Genomic DNA, 19,265 nt, shown 5'->3' with positions numbered 1-19,265 from the left:
GGTAGAATATATAAACCGACCTTGAACTTTGACCATCAGCTTGACTTTGTTATTTTAACATATTATTATCAAGAGCCAGCGTTACACAAAGGTCATGAGTTTAACTTTCATCCACCCTTCCTTTCCTTTCAAGTGGAATAATTAGCGCTTGGTAATGGACTCTCATGTGAGGGGGCGTGATAGCACTCAAGAAAACAACCCATTTCCGACAGACTGGTTTCGACGGACACGTAATTCCGTCGAAAAAATCAAAATGTTCGACGGATTTAAATTCCGTCGGATATTTCCGACGAATTCAATAATTTCGTTGGAATATTTCGACGGAATATAAATCCGTCGGAAAATATGTACTTTCTAACGGATTTTTCCGTCGTAAATTACCTTTTCCGAAGGATGTTTATTCCATCGGAAATTTTCGACGGAATTTCCGTCAGAGTATAATAATTAAAAAAAATTCGAAACCCTAAATTCCCTTCTCTTATCCGCCTCCCTTCTCCTTCTCTCTCATCTTCTTTCCCCTTCTCCTTCTCTCTCATCTTTCCCTTTCTCTCTGATTTTACGCTTTCTCCTTCTCCTTATCTCTCCTTTTCTCTTTCCTCTTCTTCTTCTCTTTCTCACTTCTCTTTCTCGCCTCTTTCTTCTTTCCTCTTCCTTCTCTCCTCTTCTTTCCCCTCTTTCCTCTTCTCTTCTATTCTCTTCTCTTTCTCGGCGGTTTGTGGGGTGGTGTTGATGCGAAATAGTCGCCGGAAATTTCAGTTGGTGGTCGGTTTGGCTTTAGGGATGGTGTTAAACAAATTAAGGATTTTTTAAGGTCAAATTTGACCATGAAATTATTCCATCGGAATTCGCCTGTTTTCTAGTAGTGTAGGTTTCTTTTTTAGATTTTTTTTTTACGTGTGTGTCGTTTGTGGGGCCCACTTCTACGGTTTCCCACCCAAGTAACTCCCCAACTACCTTTCACCCTCATAATTTGACCTAAGAGAATCTTTGTGCTCCAAATTCATCCCCTTTTTAGTAAATTGGTAGGGCTTAACACCCCTTTTCTTTCCTCTCACAGTTGTCTATCTCTTTCTTACTGATCTTCTAGCCATAGAATTTTCTGTCAGAGTTTGTTGTAGTCCACGTTGTCTCCATTTTTGGTGGAATTCCATAGTTACGTTTGCTTGGATATTGTAAAGCAGAGTGATATGAAGAATAAGACATCCTACCAATAAATATGAAACAAAAGTATCTATTTATTAATTAAAATGCAATTGAATTCAAACTCTAACCCTAAGTAAGCAAAACCCCTAATTCAATTCTAACCCTAAATCCTAGAAATTAAGATCCCTAAATTGAATTAATGCCCTAAACCCTAAATTGAACATCTAATTATGTTAATTGAAGTAAATTAAAATCCCTAAACCAATTAAATAGACCAAGAATTAAAACAATAACTTGAACATGACCTGATTTAGTGAGAAACTGTGTTTAATTGCTCGAATTTTATTTTTCTTTATTTGGTTTTTAGGATGACTTTGGGGGAAAGAACAACTATAAGAGGAGAGAGGTAGTTGGGGAGGGAGCTAATTGGGTGAGAAACTGTAGGAGAGGGCCCCACAAACGGCTCAATTGGACGTAATTTGTTAATGGGTAGTGCTAGACAAACATTTGTTATCTTAGGGGTAGTTGTTCACAAAACAGCCTAACTTTGGGATAGTTTTTTACAAAATTTCCTAAACCAAACAAATTTCATACAAGTAATAGACATTGTAAGAATGCGAAGTATATTACTAAAAGTTTCAACCCAACAAATTACACAATTCTTATATGTGGCTAATCACACAGGGGTAGAGATGGCAATAGATCGGATTCGGATCGGGTGGAGCTTCACCCGCATCCATCCATTATCCCAATCGCTCCATCCACATACATTCGTCACTCGCTTCAACCATCATCCATATCCGTCCGTCCATCATCCGCGGATGAAACAGGTGGAGCAGATTACTAATGAATGAGTATTTAAAGTGAGAAAAAAAATCCACATAAACTCTAATTTTCGATTATTTATACAATTTTTTTTATATTATTAATAATAAAATAAAATAAAATAAAAACAGTAACAACATATTGTTTGAAAAAATTAATTTGCAACAAAAAAAAAAAAAAAAAAAAAAAAAAAAAAAACTTTCACATTTCATATTTTATTATTTAAGTTCTTAAAAAAAATTAATATATGTTAAACAGGTGGGTGGGCGGTTAGCGGGTGAAGAAGAATATCATCCACATCTGATCTGATCCATCACCAGCTTCACATCCATTTAATTCGGGTTTTCATCCATTAATTTAAAGCGGGTGGAGCGGGTTAGCGGATATCCATTTGATAATATCAACCCTACACGGGGGTTACTTCTTTAGTGTTATAAAGGTTACTCGGTCAGTATTACAAGGGTTACTTTGTCAGTAGAATAGAGGTTACACAATCTGTATTATAGGGGTTACTTGGTCAGTAACTCAATATTACATAGTTACTAAATTAATGTTATAAGGGTTACTTTGTTCTTTTACAAACAGCCACATGGTGAACAATTATTATCATGAAACCGGTTGCACTGTATAACCAGATTTTGTATAATCATATTTGCTCATTTGCACCATTTTATGCTCTTTTGCACCAATTTTTGCTCATTTGGAGAAAATGAGCCAAAAAAAAAAGTCGAGATGAGCAAATACATTCAGCTCATTTTTATGAAATAAGTAATTTTTGGGAAAATTAGAAAATAACACCCCAAAATTGTCACGGTTTTGATTATAACACCAAAAAAAAAAATATTATAACACCACAAAAAAAACCAAAAATTGGTTTCACCACCACTTAACTTTTCCATCCAAAAAACCGTTAGTGGGCTACATTGTACACGTGTCAATTACGTATTGGATTAAAAAAAAAATAAAAAATAAAAAATTTAAAAAAAAAAAAAGGAAAACCTTAAAATTACCCCGCCACCATCGGCGCCGCCGGTTCCTACCGCCGTTCTCCAACCCATCCCCCACCGCCGTCACCCAATCCCAACCGAGCACCCTCGACCCACAAAACCAGCCAGCCAACCACCCTCGACCGTCGAAATCAGCCCAACCGTACCCACGAAGTAACCAGCCCCGATTTAATTTCAGGTGAGGGTGAGAGGAGTAGGGCGGTTTGTGGGTTTGGGTATGGGTGTGCCGGTGTGAGTCGGGGTTTCAGCGACGACTTTGGGTAAGGTAGAGAAGTTCGGCGATGGTTGAACTGCTTAGGGTTGGGGTTTGGGTGGTTCGGTGATGGATTCAGGTCGGGGAGACGACGATGGGGTTTTGTGCCAGTGCGATGCGCGGGTTGTTTATTAAATTTAAAATAAAACTTTTTATCTAAAATATATATGTTATTTGAATTTTTTGCTCATGGATTAATAATCACTTGACAATCATACTTGTCCGTTTATGGGTATTTTATGCATTAATAATCACTTGACAATCTAAAAAAATTAGAAGTAATAATGTATAGCCAAAAAGAACAGTTGTCTAAAGCTGTGATCTCTTTTCATTTTCTCTGAACATCTAGGTAAAGGCTGGTTGCATGTTAAGACTTAAGAGAGCTATTATATATAATAACAGGTCGATTATTTATTTTTTCCTTTTGTACCTCTCTGGATCCCGTCATTTGTATAGAAATATTGGTATTTTTATTGAAAATAAAATTCTAAACCAAAAGTTTTATTGCAAACAAAACTCTAAAATAATTTTTTTATCCTACTAAATCTATCCAAATTTTATTGAAAATAAAACTCTAATTTAGCTTTTTTATCCTACTGAATCTATGTTACTTTTCTATCCTATTCTACAAAAAAAAAATATTTATCCTTAAATAAATCATGCATGTCATATTAATTATTAATTATCGCCTACGTAGCGCGACACTTGGCAAAAGTTAAAACGTCAAGTGTCGCTGTCTCATGGTCTGACTAAAAATTTAGCTTTATATATTAGTTATATGATATTGTTATACAAATAATACTTATTATATCTTTCTCTAGTTCGTAAGATTCATATTCTTTCTCTAAATTCATTTTCTCTCTATCTCTCCACTTTTTAATTTCATTCACTTTATTTTGTATATATAAGGAGAAAAATTCATTTTTAGATTTAAACTTTGATTTATTTTTATGTACTTCCTTCTCTTCAAATTTTTTTCTTGTTAATATTGTGAGATACAATTATTTTATTCTCTTCTTTTATCGTTCATTATGCTTAATTTATAGAGGCATTATATTTTGCTAATTGATGATGATGAGCACATTGTTTTGCTCATTTGCCCATAATGAGCAAATTTTTTGTCCAAACTTTTCTTTTTGTTCTTCTCTATTCCAACTTATGGACCATAAATGGACAAAATTAAGCTTTTGTCATTCCAACAACAATAATAATTTCTAAACATCAACCCAAATAAAGTTTTCTCTTTACAAAGAATAGTTATTTTTATTTAAATAGAAATGAGCTAAGCTTATATTTTTTATATCACTGATCTTAGTATGAACTTTGCTCATTGCTCATTTAAGTCAAATGAGCAAAATTTAAAACATGTTGTACCTTGCTAGCTACAATCAGTATAAGATTCATGAATTGCACATGATGTGGCCAGCCACACACAAAACCCGCGCTAAAAGAGAATAGATATGAAAAGTCAAGTATCCCAATTCCCTAAGGTCCTCCGTGTTACATCTTCTGAAAATTTTCTCCTCAAAGGTGTTGATAAATAAATTTTGTGGAAAAATAACACCGAAGGGATAAAAGGATTGAAAAGTTCAGCTTCTGCTTATTGAAATAAGTTCTGCAAGAATAACAGCTTCTCAACACATAACAATATTTTGGCATTTTCCCCATAATTGCAGGGAAAAAACAAAGACAAATCTAGTATGCATCTCTTCTAGCATCAGAACAGCTGAAGTTGAATCTTCAGTTAACCCCCACGATTCACTACAACATTAAAGGTCCCCTATCCTGATCTCTTTTCAGGGTAACAAAAATTTCAAATAAGATGCTTAAACATCTATCTTATTGGCATATAAGAATACAACAATATTCTCTACGTTATACATGGAACTCTGCCGCTTGGATTGCCAATACACTCCCTTAAGATTTTGAGACCTCATGAATAGCATTTGCCAAATATTCGACATTCTTTGTTGTAACACCAGCCATACTGCACCGTCAGATAAAGGCATAAGATAGAGCTAACAGTAGCCACAAACAACTAGCAAGGTAGCTGGAAAAAACTGATTGTAAAACAGTATTACCTGATACGGCCATTCCGGGTCAAGTATATATGGAATTGACTGGTCAATCGATCAACCTGCTCAGGTGCCAACCCACTATAGCAGAACATACCAATCTGTTCATCCAAATAATAGGTTTATGAAATATTCTGACTGACGAGGCATGTTTAATTACATAATTAAATGCATCATTTTTGCTGATTTCAAGTTCACAACTTTTTCTACCTGTTTAGTGATGTGTTCCCACGATAATGGTGACCCCAACTTTTCAATATTTTCGCGTAAAGCTGTTCTCATTCCAATTATACGATCTGCCATGACCTGAAATTCATTTTATTTAAATGACTTGATTGCAATTAAAGTCGCAGAATGAAATTCTTCATGATGATAGCATGAAAAGAAACATGTGGTATATGGTACAAGATATCCCATGTTGGAATTCTCCTTTTGTAATACCTGTACTAACAGCATATGCATATATAATCAATCCATCCTCTCTTACCAAGATGTGTGTGAGTGGGTGAGTAGAGAGAGAAGCATAATTTGAACAAGACATAAGAAATGTAACATTTCATGCATGCAAGCAGCAGCTTAGAAATGAGCCAGCTTCGTTGATCTAACTCAAGTGTTTAGTCGCCCCTCCCCACTCCCCTCTCCCCAAGTTTGTATGGGCAAAAAAGCCCCACATGCAACTAAAATACAAGATTTTAATTTAATGCACGATTTCATTATGTGCAAATTTTCTTTAGGCATCACCTAATTCCTCAATACAAATTTTCTTTTATGTTTGTTTAAAATCCCATTTTCCATTCCATTCCATCCCCTAGCTAACAGATTTACAGCATGGTGTAAAGGCCATACACAGCTAAAATACTAGCTTTGATGCCCACTTTCAATTTGTTTAAATTTGTATCAACTAGACATCACCTAATTCCTCAACACAAACTTTCTTTAATGTTGGTTTAAAATCCTGTTTCCCTTTCCATTCCATCCCCTGCTAACGGGTTTACAGCAAGGTGCAACTGCCCTAACCAAGATGGGAAGACCGGAAGATCCTAAATTCTAATGTATTCAAATTATTTTGTCTCAGCTTATTTTACCAGAACTCATTGTCAAGCAAATAAACGAATCTTGGTTAAAATACACTTAGTGTTGTATGCAATAGTCCGAGATGATTTTTTCTCTTAACCAATCTGCAACTTTTGTCTGAAATAAGTCAAAATAAGTTTAACACGACAGGGCCCTAATGCTCTAACAGGTAAATTAAATTTCATCCCCTCAATGTTATTCTTATTTTCCAAGTGCATGGTCTCTCATCTCTTTAAACTGATACTGCCATAAGTGCCATTCAGCCCAAGTATTAAAAATACTATGTGACTTACATGCATTGACGTTCAAGTAACCAGTAAATATATATTGCAAAATTTGTGAACAAAAGAACCAAACAAGAAGCCTAGGCATTCCTTACCTTAACTTCCTTGAGCCACATATTTTTTAGATCTGGATCACTAAGGATAATTGAAACAAGAAGGGCACCGTGAACAGGGGGATTGCTGTACATAGGTCTTGCGATTTGTTGCAATCGAGTTTTTACTGCCACAGCTTGTTTATCGTCTTCACAAAGCACACTGCAGAATTGGGATCAGAAAAGAAGTCAGAGGAAAATAATAAGTCTACATGCAGTTCACATGGTACATCACAAATCAGATATGATGAGCAACTCACTAAGGAGATCAAGCTAGGTGTTTTTCCCTGTTTCAACATTTTGTTTCAATATATACATGCATTGCCTAGCAGTCTGATTTTTTATCTCATGTCTTGCAGTTGGAGTTTTTAACATGATATCTGGGAGATAGAAAATGGAGTCCCATACATATGATTGGTAAACCTATGATATTATCAATTTTTAGACAAATTTTCAGTTGCTTTTAAAATGACTTGGTTGGAAGGGGTTAGAAAGGATATGTGCAATGATCCCTCCTCCACCACCCATACGTTATACGTACAGGGGACACCACCAACCCGCAACACTCACAAGCAACAACTTGAGCTGCAGTCTGCCGTTTTGGCTTATTAGCTTACTTTTGTTATTGCTATAGTTGCTTTTAGGAAGAGGACAAGAAGTACTTATGTTGTAATTAAGGCACTTGCCATGTCATGTGCGTGAGGAAGAGTAGTATAAATAGCAGTAGCTTTAGAAGGCAAAGGTATTCAGAAATTTGTATTGGAAACCTTGGAGAGTGATGGCCTCAAGTCATTAACCTATCTTGTAACCTTTTGGTTATCATCTATCAATCAACAACAACAATCCCCTTCCATTTTCTTGTGTGCTTTTATTATCTTTAGTCTCGTAGATCACTGTCCGTTGCAGTTGGTATCAGAGCAGCCATGGCTCTAGCGTCCGGTACAAACACGCAGCGCATCGAAGCTTTAGAAGGACATTTCATCAAGGTTGTGTCAAAGGTGGACGTAGGAGAGAACTCCATCCAACACACCAAGACAGTGGCGGAGAGCATTAAGGCTCTCCAAAAGTCTTTGTCGGAGCAGTTCACCAAGCAACAAGAGGTCGAGGGCCAGCGGTTGGAGGGAAGGCTCAACCGATTTCAGGATGACCACAACCAACAAGCCGCCTTGTTGAAAAGCAACCAAGACAATTCTTCGACGAGATTCGAGGGATTACGACGTCCTTGAAAGATAAGCAGAAGCAACCCCTCGTGGTGGTGGAAGATGAGGCGGAGCAGTCCGGCGTAGGTGGTGGCGGCGGTGGCGGGGAACCGGGAAGAAATTTTGGCTTAGGCTTAGACTGGGAGAGAGGACCACCTCGCGAGCCGATAAGGGGCTTGGAAAGTGGCGGAGGTCACGGTGGCCGTGGGAATTGGAAGTACCAGAAGTTGGACATGCCTTTGATCGACGGTTCCGACCCCGACGGCTGGATCTTGAGAAGTGAACAATACTTTCACTTCTACCAGTTGGCGGAGCATGAGAAATTGCAAGCAGCCATGGTGTCCTTGGAGAATGATGCGTTGCGGTTGTTCCAATGGGAGAACCGCCGGCATCCGGTGGGAGGGTGGAACGAGATGAAGGAGAGAATCTTGGTGCAATTTCAGCCGGTGAATGCAGGCACCCTACACGAGCAATGGCTTGCGGTTACCCACACCACCACGATGGCGGAGTACCAGCGAGCTTTCATCGAGAAGGCATCTCCATTGGAAGACATACCAGAAAGCTTAATGAAAGGGCAATTTGTGAATGGATTGAAGGAGGAGATTTGGGCCGAGATCCGTATGCTTAATTCGTTCACGCTGGAACAGGCCATGGATTAGCAACCCGGGTGGAGGAGCAAAACCGGGTAAACGGTTAAGAAAGCCTAACCTAACCCTTACCAAACCTAGACCATACTCTTACTTCAACAAGAGTCCAGTTTCGACCATCTTAGGTGGAGGAACTGGGCCGGCCCAAACACACAACCCACCAAACTACCCACCCAATTTTAAGCCTTACAACAATAGCTCGGTTGGTTCAACCCACCAGGTTAGCTCTTCGGCCACAACAGCCCTATCTAACCTTTCATCTTATTCCCGTTTTTCTAACTAACCCAAGAGATTAACAGAGAAGGAACTTGAGGAAAAGAAGCTTAAGGGACTATGTTTCTGGTGTGACGGAAAGTGGGGAATTGGGCATATTTGTCCAGCGAAAGTGTTGAGTGTTCTGCTAGTAGAAGACTACGAGGAAGATACGGAGGGTGAGTTTCAAGCCATAGAAACATCAACCAAAGAAGAGATGTCGGCTCCTATATCGATTAATTTGATAGTGGGCCTTACCAATCCTAAAACCATGAAATTGGTCGGAAAAATAGGCGAAGAAGCGCTGGTGGTAATGGTGGATCCCGGTGCAACTCATAATTTCATATCCTTGGAAACGGTGGCTAAATTGGGCATTCCCATAGAAGGGGATGGCACTTTTGGGGTGTCGTTGGGTAATGGCGAGTCGGTGAGAGGGCGTGGACAATGTAAGAATGTGAAGCTCTGAACGCGGAGGTGGAGCTAGTGGAGGACTTCTTACCCCTCCAACTAGGAAATTCGGATGTCATATTGGGCATCCAATGGCTGGAAAAGTTAGGCTCAATACTCACCAATTGGAAGCTCCAAACCATGAGCTTTACAATTGGGGGAAGAGCGATGACCGTTCGTGGAGACCCCTCACTAGCAAAAGCTGGTGTCACTCTTAAGGCCATGATTAGGATCTTGATTAAGGAAAAAGGGGGAATCTTGGTGGAGTTTGGAGGTTTGGAAGGAGCCGTGAGTGGTGAGGAAAATACCCCACCTTTCCTGCAGCCAGTACTAGGCGAGTTTCCCACTGTTTTTGAAGCTCCGGTCAGGCTGCCTCCATCTCGGGGACATGAACATGCTATCGTACTCAAGGAGGGGAGTGACCCGGTTAGTGTCCGGCCCTATAGATATCCCCAATTCCAAAAAGACGAGATTGAGAAACTAATCCGAGAGATGCTTGAGGCGAGTATAATCCGGCCATCCACTAGCCCTTTCTCTAGTCCGGTTCTCCTTGTTAAAAAAAAAAGACGGTTCTTGGCGCTTTTGTGTTAACTATCGGGCTTTAAACAAGGAGACCGTTCCCGATAAGTACCCCATTCCCGTCATTGATGAGTTGTTGGATGAGTCAGGGAGGTGCAAGAATTTTCTCCAAGCTCAACCTTAAGGCCGGATACCACCAAATCTTACTGAAGGCCGAAGATGTGCACAAGACGGCCTTCTGAACTCATGAAGGCCACTACGAGTTCCTTGTGATGCCCTTTGGGCTCTTTAATGCCCCGGCCACATTTTAATCCCTTATGAATGAGGTATTCCGCCCTTACTTACGCAAATTTGTTCTCGTATTTTTCAATGATATTCTTGTGTATAGTGCTAATACAGATGAGCATGTTGAGCTTTTGAAACTTGTGTTAACAATCCTCCGAGACCAAAGATTATTTGCTAATCGAAAGAAGTGTGAGATGGGCAAGGAAGAGGTGGCTTATTTGGGCCACATAATATCAAGCAAGGGGGTGGCGATGGATCAAGAAAAGGTGACAGCCATGCTGACTTGGCCCATGCCCAAAACATTAAGGGACTTAAGGGGCTTTCTTGGGCTAACGGGCTATTACCGTAAGTTTATTGCAAGGTATGCCTACATAGCTCACTGTAGCATTTGAAAATCCGAAGAGAGCCATGACCACCGCACCGGTTCTCGCGGACTTCCATAAGTTGTTCATTGTTGAGGCCGACGCCTCGGGATTCTTGGGGGCAGTACTTATGCAAGAGGGAAGGCCAATCGCCTTTTTCAGTAAGGTATTGGGTTCGGTAGGGCGAGGGAAGTCCATATACGAGAAAGAATTGATGGCCGTTTGCTTATCGATTCAGAAGTGGAAGCATTATCTCCTTGGCCGGAAATTTGTGGTTCAGAGTGACTTACAAAGTCTCCGATTCATCACCTAACAAAGAGAGGTCGGAATGGAGTATCAAAGGTGGATTCGAAAGTTGATTGGTTTCGAATTTGAGATTCAATACAAGCCCGAGCCTCGAACAAGGCTGTCGATGCATTATCAAGGAAGGAGAGGGAAGAACCGGAGTTGGGGGCTTTGGTGACAGCGCAGGTGGACTTGGCCGATTTGGATAGAGAAATTGAACAAGATCCATTGTTAAACAAGCTTAAATAGAGTATTCTTGGGGGAGAAAGCATCGCGGGCTATACCGTGGAACAGAACTGATTGCTACACAAAAGGAGAGTGGTGATACCGAAAAACTCCGACCACAAGGGAACCCTTCTAAAGGCGTATCACGACTCGCCGGAGGGTGGGCATGCCGGGGAAACGAAGACTTACTTGAGGTTAGTCGGCGAATAGATGTGGCAGGGTATGAGGAAAGAAGTATCGGAGTATGTTCAAGGTTGTATCACATGTCAACGGAACAAATTATCACAACCAGCTGGGTTGTTGCAACCACTACCGCCGCCGGCGCAGGTATGGGAGGACATCACCTTGGACTTCATCGAGGGGCTGCCTAAATAGAAGGGGGTGGATGTCATTTTTGTAGTGGTGGACCGGCTGTCGAAATATGCCTATTTTATCGGGTTGAAACATCCGTTTACGGCCCTCACGATAGCAGAGGTGTTTCTCCGGGAGGTGGTGCGACTTCACGGATTTCCGGAGCCTAACAGGTGTTCTTGAGCATTTTGTGGCGTGGATTATTCTGGCTTCACGGGACCGATCTCCGGCGCAGCAAATCATACCATCCACGACCAAACCGAGGTGGTGAACAAAAGACCTACCTCCGTTGCTTCGCAAGGGGGCAGCCAAAGAATTGGGCTACTTGGCTAGCTTGGCCGAGTACTCTTATAACACTGCTATCCACTCATCAACCGGAATGTCTCCATTCAAGGTAGTGTATGGGAGGGACCCCCCAAGACTGCGAATGGGTTTGATGACAATTGCGGTGGGTAGTTTGGAGGAAAAATTACAGGAACGAGACTTTGTGCTTGAAGAACTTAAGCTTAATTTGCTAAGGGCCCAGCAAATTATGAAGGCCAACGCAGACTGCAAAAGAAGAGATGATGAATTTCAAGTTGGGGATTTTGTGTTCCCCAAGTTGCAGCCATATCGGCATAAATCCTTAGCCAAAAGGCCATTTGAGAAGTTGGCAGCAAGGTTTTATGGTCCGTTTGAAGTGATACAACGAGTGGGCAAGGTTGCGTATATGTTACAGCTTCCCGATGACTGTCGAGTGCACTCAGAATTCCACATCTCACAATTAAGGCGGGCAATAGGAGATATAAGCAACGGTCCGTCCATTCCAACCCAAATCACATCCGAATTGGAATTAGAGGTGGAACCCGAAGGGGCTGCAAGGTCTAGTGCGCAACAAGGTAGAGCACGTGAGGTGCTAGTGAAGTGGAAGGGCATGCCTGAATTTGAAGCCACCTGGGAAGAGTTTGATGGGGTCGATGCGCGTTTTCCGGACTTCCACCTTGAGGACAAGGTGGGTCTTTTGGGGGACGGTATTGCAATGAACGCTCCTCCACCACCCATACGCTATACGTATGGCAGGAGGCAGAGAGGACATGGTCAGAATCAGTAAGAGCAAGGGGACACCACCAATTCACAACACTCACAAGCAACAACTTGAGCTACAGTCTGCCGTTTTGGCTTATTAGCTTACTTTTGTTATTGCTTTAGTTGCTTTTAGGAAGAGGACAAGAAGTAGTTATGTTGTAATTAAGGCACTTGCCATGTCATGTGTGTGAGGAAGAGTAGTATAAATAGCAGTAGCTTTAGAGGGAAAAGATATTCAGAAAGTTGTATTGGAAACCTTGCAGAGTGATGGCCTCAAGTCATTAACCTATCTTGTAACCTTTTGGTTATCATCAATCAATCAACAACAACAATCCCCTTCCATTTTCTTGTGTGCTTTTATTATCTTTAGTCTTGTAGATCGTTGTCCGTTGCAATATGAAGCATATGGATTTAAGTACGAATGAGGTATTTGATCGTAAGGCATGAAGGAGAACGATTTTTGTTGATGACTATACAGAATAATCACTTTTGGTTCATGTAGCCGACCCCACTTATGGGATAAAGGTTTTGATTGATTGATTTGTTAATATCCCCATAACCCGTATTCCTCAGTGTTTAGTCTTCTCTAACATTTTTTCCTTAATTTTGGCAGAGGACAATATTAAAAGAAAAGGTTAGCACTCATTCACTTGTGAATCCACCTTATCTTCTTTTTTTCCGTCTTCCCAAAATTCCATTAATATTGTCTTCCTCCGGCCTTAAAAAATTAAATGACTAACCTACAAATCCTTTTCTACTATATCCTTGAACTTTAGTATCTAACTTCAAAGACTATTTTGCCACCATTGGCTAGAATCATCTGAACCATTTCACCTTCTCTTTCCTTTGTAAGCCATAGCCATGTTCACTATCCAGCCATCATTTAAAAGAATTGCTTGAACATCTGCCTTGAGAAGTAGCGTCTTGATCAAAATCAAAATCATTCCATCCTCTCTAATGCTTTCTCCTTATCCCATCACAGTTCCCAAAATAAATCAAATCCAAATATAAGTAAAAATTTGTATGAAATCGTCCAGGAATTTACTATAATCAATCACAAAGAAACTTAAAAAAGCATGGTTGTTGGCCTCTCCCAACTTTAATTGTTGGGGTAAGATAAAGCAAAGATTTGATGTTATCTATGTTTATAGCAGGGATGAGAGGAGAGCAAGCTTATTTTAGCCCTTTGATTCAATAATAGTTGTCCTACCAAGTGATGCTTTTGCAAAAGACTGGGAGTGAAAAAGGGGAAGAATAAAAATTGGGTGATTCAGAAGGGTAAAACAGTCAATTCAATGAAGATATTAAGTAGTGTAGAGAGTCCTGGGCATTGTTAATATTCCAAATGACTAAGGTGTCACTTGAATATCAAAACTTCCGGTCTACTAAGAGATTGTTTAGAGAATAAAATTGCCAAAGCAAATTTCTCATCGAGAAAAGAACCATAAGCCATATGGACAAGGGTCGTATTGATTCACTCATTTTTATGTTAACATATCAATGCTATTACTATAAATGACTAATAAGCACAGAATCATAAAGCACAACATAGAAAAGCATAACTAGCAGAGAAATTGATCAGAGTATGTAAACAATCACCTAAGACAGCCTACTCTCTGACCATAAAGACCCATATTTTTTGCGAAGGATTGAGAAATTCCAAGTAAATGACCATCTTGTAGAAAAATCCTAATGGCCTTTGCATCTTTTTCTGGGTCACCACTAGCAAACCCCTGATAGGCCATGTCAAAGAAGGGAAAATGCCCCTTATCCTGGAAATAGTCCACAAGATTTAGGATGATGCAATAGGAAAAGGGAGTCATTATGTAAAAAAAATATATAAAGAAAGAGGTCAGTAAATTTCTTGCCTTAATCAGTTGCGAAATCTCTTTCCACTCTTCCTCTGTAGGATCAACCCCAGTAGGATTGTGAGCACATGCATGAAGCAAGAAGAAAGATCCTTTTGGAGCATTCTGAAAATTCAGAGTTATAGTGAAGGAGTCTTAGCATTTAGCAACAAGTATCAATTCTTTTGGTGAAGTAAGAATGATGTTCCAGCTTCATATACCTTAATGTCATCCATCATTCCTGAAAAATCTAATCCCTTTGATTCTGGGTGATAATAATGGTACGTTTTCTGTGAGACGTTTGCATCCCTCCAGATGTTATGATGGCTGTTCAAATATAGGATAATTCATCCAAATACTTCATAAATATATATAATCTGACGGTGAGATTGAGAAACAACTCAAATATGCGCATCAATTTTTTTGCGTAGGGAGAGGGGTGGTGTTTTTTTTTTTTTTTTGGGGGGGGGGGTGTTGTGGGGCAGGGGAGCTGAACTCACTTGGCCCAGGTTGGAACAGGAATGTAAATTTCAGATTCAGGTTGATAACGTTTCTGAAAGTCAGCAAAAAGTCGACATGCTCCAGTACCAGAAAGAGCCTGCACTGCTGCAATCCGTTTATCTTTTATGAATTCAGAATCTTCACCATAAGCAAGCTTCAATGTTTCCTCAACCATGTGGTTACTTCCACCCATAGGAAGATACTCCCTGTCAACCACAAAAATTGGGGTGAATTCATTTACTGAGCACGAGAGTCAGTGATGTATGGTACTTAGCATTTTAAGATAGTTCACAAGAAACAAATGAAAACATGCCTCTAAGAAAGTCCAAAAGCCTACTACAAAGCATGATAGTATAATACTGCCCAAATGAAAGTATTAGAGGAGGCAGTCATTGAATCTGCAATATTGTCTAAGATATTAAGTGAAAAGACTTAATGTGTTCAATTCATGAGCCAGAACAGAAAATTAAATGTTGGCATGCAACCATACTATTCCATGAATTAAACTGCTGCAAATTTTCATTCAAACAGTAGCAATAATATTTTGGAGAGACGAACGATTTGCTCAACAGTCGAGAAAGCTGGCCTTTTTTTTAATACACTCGCAGACTTGCTCAAGGTGTCTCATGTAGATTTTTTTAAACCTGGTAGTTTTTGAGTAGTTTCATTTGGGAGTACTTCATGACATAAAGTACATGTCTTTGATTTGGTTAGCTTCACAATTTGGTTAAATAAATAGAAATTAAGCAAATTGTTTAACATTACTTCAAAACATCAATTTCACTAAAATAAAATCAAAACAAAAAGCATTTAAGGCATGATAGTCACTATGTTTGACCAAACAAATTTAGCCAATATGTTAAATTTATATTTCCGATAAGGGGGCATTTGGTTCTAAACTGAATTTCACTTCCTGGACAATTTATACGAACTTATTTTTTTGTGAAATAAGTTAAATTCAGGTTAGGCCTAAATTGCCTAGGTAACATGCTCAGATTGTGTACCTTGATAGAGTTGTCACAAGCAAGTACTTTATGGAGCAAATAGTCACTAACAATTCGAAGATCATATGATTAACACTAGGAGCATGCCTGGATTGTAGGTAATGGAGGTGGGAAAAACAAGGGAGTAAGAATTCTGATTTTTTTTTTATGCCTGATATGGAACTAAAATTACTAAAATTTTCAAGGGGTAATGATTTTTTGTTCAGACGAGGCTAAAAATTATTCATCCCCCTCCCCAAACCCCTACGCATGTAATCTTTTCCCCCCTTAACAATTTCTCATTCTCTCTAGACATCCAGTGGTCCGTGAGTTGGTTTGCAAGGAGGTGGCGGGATTGCAGCAGTAACTTTGTGCAGTCGGGCATGCAAGTGGCTTGAAGATGATTATAGGGAGATTTTAACCCAAGGAATATTGCTAAACTTCAAGGATAGGAAATATTATCCTTTTAATAATTCCCTAGCAAACTTTCCCCACTAACTGTTTCTCCCTTAATTAGTCAAGGGAATCCAGGCATGCCCTAGGTGCAATTCCTATTTCATATTCTTTATGGAGGCTAAAGAAGTAAAGAGCTACTAGATTGCTTTTGCTCTATGGAGCATCCAAAAGAGTTGTAAACTAAATACATATCTAGTACCCAACAGGCCAACACCAGATAAAAATACAAAACAAAAAATGACGACCAAAATAATCAAATTGCTAGCTTAAGCTTGAATGAAAACATGGAGCACCTATGATGGATTACACATACCTTAAAGCAAAGTCACACAAAAATCCAACCACAAAAGTAGACAAAGTACATAGCAATGGCGTACTTCAATGGGACAAGTTACCCGAATTTAATTTCTATACACAAGCTTCCCTCTTATTTATGACCCTTGCTTTGTTCCCTACCAGATTCTAAAGTAGGTTTTCAATGTTTCTTTCTCATTCGGAAAAAAGGGTACATTTCCACTAGCTTATCACCTTAATTTAACTAAGATCTATGAGTATTTGAAGTGACAATGGAAATAAAAGATTAAATAAACCAAATTACAAAAAATCTATAGTTGAAAGCTTATTGTACATGTATTTATACCATCTTCAATTAAACCAAATTACATGTTTGTAAATCTTCAAAATACTTTCACTAACTTATCATCACAAAAAACAGTATAATACTCAACAACCGCAATTTCTATCTTACTCCTGGAGTACCATGCACAAGGTACTCCAGATTTATAAAATTTATGTTATTTTGAAGTGAACTTCTTATTATTTCAATTTATATATATGTTATTTTTAAATAAGTACATGTTATTTTATACTTGGATGTTTTTTTGTATTCAACGTCGATCATTTCACTGTACTCTAGGTTTATAAAATTCATGTTATTTTGATGTGAACTTATTATTTCAATTTATATATGTGTTATTTTTAAATAAGTACAAGTTATTTTATACATGCATGCTGTTTTTCATACATATTGTTGAAGTAACTAAGTAAATAACATATTGTTTTAGCAAAATAAGTTAATAACACAAAATTTAAGCAAAATAACATAAGATTTAGGCAAAATAACTCAAGTATTGGGTATGGAGTACGATGATCCAGGAGTATATAATACTACTACTCAACAACACATATAACCAAAACATCTTTATCCTATTAAACATCTCCCAATTATGCTAATTAAAAACAAGAATTGGACAAAACTTGTTCGAGTTTCCGCGTCTGAGCTACCCCACATGCATCCATAACTCCAAAAGCATCATATAAAAATTATAATATTAATTCACATTTCATAGCAAATAAACATTTATACATTACAAAATATAGAAATTCAAAAACAGGGGACTTACATGTTTAAGTTACCAGCAATTCTAGCTTCAGCTTCTCGTACACAATTCAAAACAACTGGTTTCCCATCATCATCTCGATAAGCACCCTGAAAATTCATATATCAAATATTCAAATATATCAAATTAATCCAACCCAAAACCCAAAAAAATCACAAAAATCAAATCAAATTCTAACAAATAAGAAAAAATCAAAAACAAATCGAACCATGCATGAATTATAAGCTAAGTATTTAAAAAAAACATACAACTCCAACATTGACTTTGTTAGGAGAAGGATCGGCCAAGAAAGCTTCGGTGACACCGAGAATAGGGTCTTTGGGTGCCGGATCCACATGACCCCACCAAGTCGACGATGACGACCACCGAGCTCCGCCCATCAATGGCGGAGTTCTGGCGGTGACTGCTCGTGATATGGCGGAGGATGTGGCTCGTAGTGCTGCCGCCATTTTTGGATGAATTTGAAGGTTTGGAGAGAGAAAAGGGTGGTGGCTTTGGAAGAAGACGATGACAAAAAATGGTGGGGGTTTTTCAGATTTAACGGATTGTGGTGTTGTTGGGCTTTTGTTGTGTTGGGAAATGGGATTTTGGGAAAACTTTAATTAGTAAAGATATTGAGTGGCAGAGTCAGAGTGAATAAGAAAACAACAATTTACTGATATGGAACCCTCATCAGGTGTCGTTACGTTCTTTTTTTTTTTTTTTTTTTTTTTTTTTTTTTTTAATGGACGTTTTTCTTATTTCCATTCTGTTTTACTCCTTCCCCCTCTTTTTTTTCTTTTTTGGTACGCACTCCCTCCATTCTACTGTTCTAGATACATTAGATTTTTTCAATATTTATATATTAGCTTTGAAAAAAACTAATGTGTGATCCAAACTTTGCTCCCAAGGTTACTTTGAGTAATTTTTTATTTTTTATTATAGAGTTTAGAGGCTTGTTAATTTTTTTTATTATTGGTAATTATAATACAATGACAACAACAAATTCTTCAATGGAGAACAATACTATGACAACAATAATTATAATACAATGACAACAAGAATCTCAACGGAGAAATTAACAGAGGAGAACAATACAATGACAACAACAATTATAATACAATGACAACAAGAAATCTCAAAGCTCAACTTTAATGGAGAAATCAACAGAGGTGAGAAAACTCACTTACCCTTTGAGATTAGCCAGCCCTAAATTTCTCCCTTTTTTTCTTAGGGTTTTCATTTAATTCAACGGCTGTCGCCGCTGTCAATGTAAATTCGCAAATGGTGGTCGGTTTCCGATTGTGTGGAATGAAGGAGGAAGGAAAAGGAGGAAGGAGATGAAGGAAGAAGATGGTGGTCGGTTCCGATGGTGGTTCGCAAGAGGAAGAAAGAGATGGAAGAAGAAGGATGGTGAAATGGCAATTTTAACCTTTGTATCAATGTTATAAACCTACTCCGCTCCTTTACAATTCCCGTCAAGGAAATTGTTTGTGGGACTCGCCTAGTGATTTTGCCACCTTAAAAAGAAATTTTCAATTTGCGTATAAGAAATTTGAATGATTAAGGTTTTTTGAGGACGTCTAACGCAAGCGATGCGCATGTCATAGCTAGCCATGTTTGGGAAGTTCTTTCGATTTGGTATTATGTTATAAATTAGTTGTTAGTAGTGCTAATGAAGGAAAACATGTAAACAAAAAATTTTAGGG

At 38.6% G+C, this 19,265-nt stretch overlaps 1 protein-coding gene across 1 annotated transcript; it reads right to left on the bottom strand.

The window, feature by feature from the left end:
* Positions 1–4,800: 4,800 nt before the first annotated feature.
* On the bottom strand, positions 4,801–18,281 carry LOC110699711 (aspartate aminotransferase, mitochondrial-like). The gene is made up of 10 exons (XM_021877238.1): positions 17,826–18,281; positions 17,581–17,666; positions 14,738–14,944; positions 14,459–14,564; positions 14,259–14,363; positions 13,990–14,162; positions 6,757–6,916; positions 5,514–5,609; positions 5,310–5,404; positions 4,801–5,215 (listed from the first exon to the last, which is right to left on the bottom strand). The coding sequence occupies exons 1-10, from the start codon at positions 18,024–18,026 to the stop codon at positions 5,146–5,148; spliced, it is 1,299 nt and encodes a 432-aa protein (XP_021732930.1). The 5' UTR covers positions 18,027–18,281; the 3' UTR covers positions 4,801–5,145.
* Between the last annotated feature and the right edge of the window lie 984 nt (positions 18,282–19,265).

The sequence above is a fragment of the Chenopodium quinoa genome, unplaced genomic scaffold, assembly GCF_001683475.1.
Source record: "Chenopodium quinoa cultivar QQ74 unplaced genomic scaffold, ASM168347v1, whole genome shotgun sequence".
Classification (NCBI taxonomy): Eukaryota; Viridiplantae; Streptophyta; class Magnoliopsida; order Caryophyllales; family Amaranthaceae; genus Chenopodium; species Chenopodium quinoa.
The sequence above is the reverse complement of the archived record's forward strand: the minus strand, read 5'-3'. Positions and strand labels throughout refer to the sequence as shown.

Coding starts and splice junctions, on each gene's coding strand:
- LOC110699711 (XM_021877238.1), bottom strand. CDS start 18,026: ATGGCGGCAGCACTACGAGCCACATCCTCCGCCATATCACGAGCAGTC. Junction 14,364..14,458: donor GAATGATGGATGACATTAAG/GTATATGAAGCT, acceptor CTGAATTTTCAG/AATGCTCCAAAAGGATCTTT. Junction 5,216..5,309: donor ACCCGGAATGGCCGTATCAG/GTAATACTGTTT, acceptor CTGACGGTGCAG/TATGGCTGGTGTTACAACAA.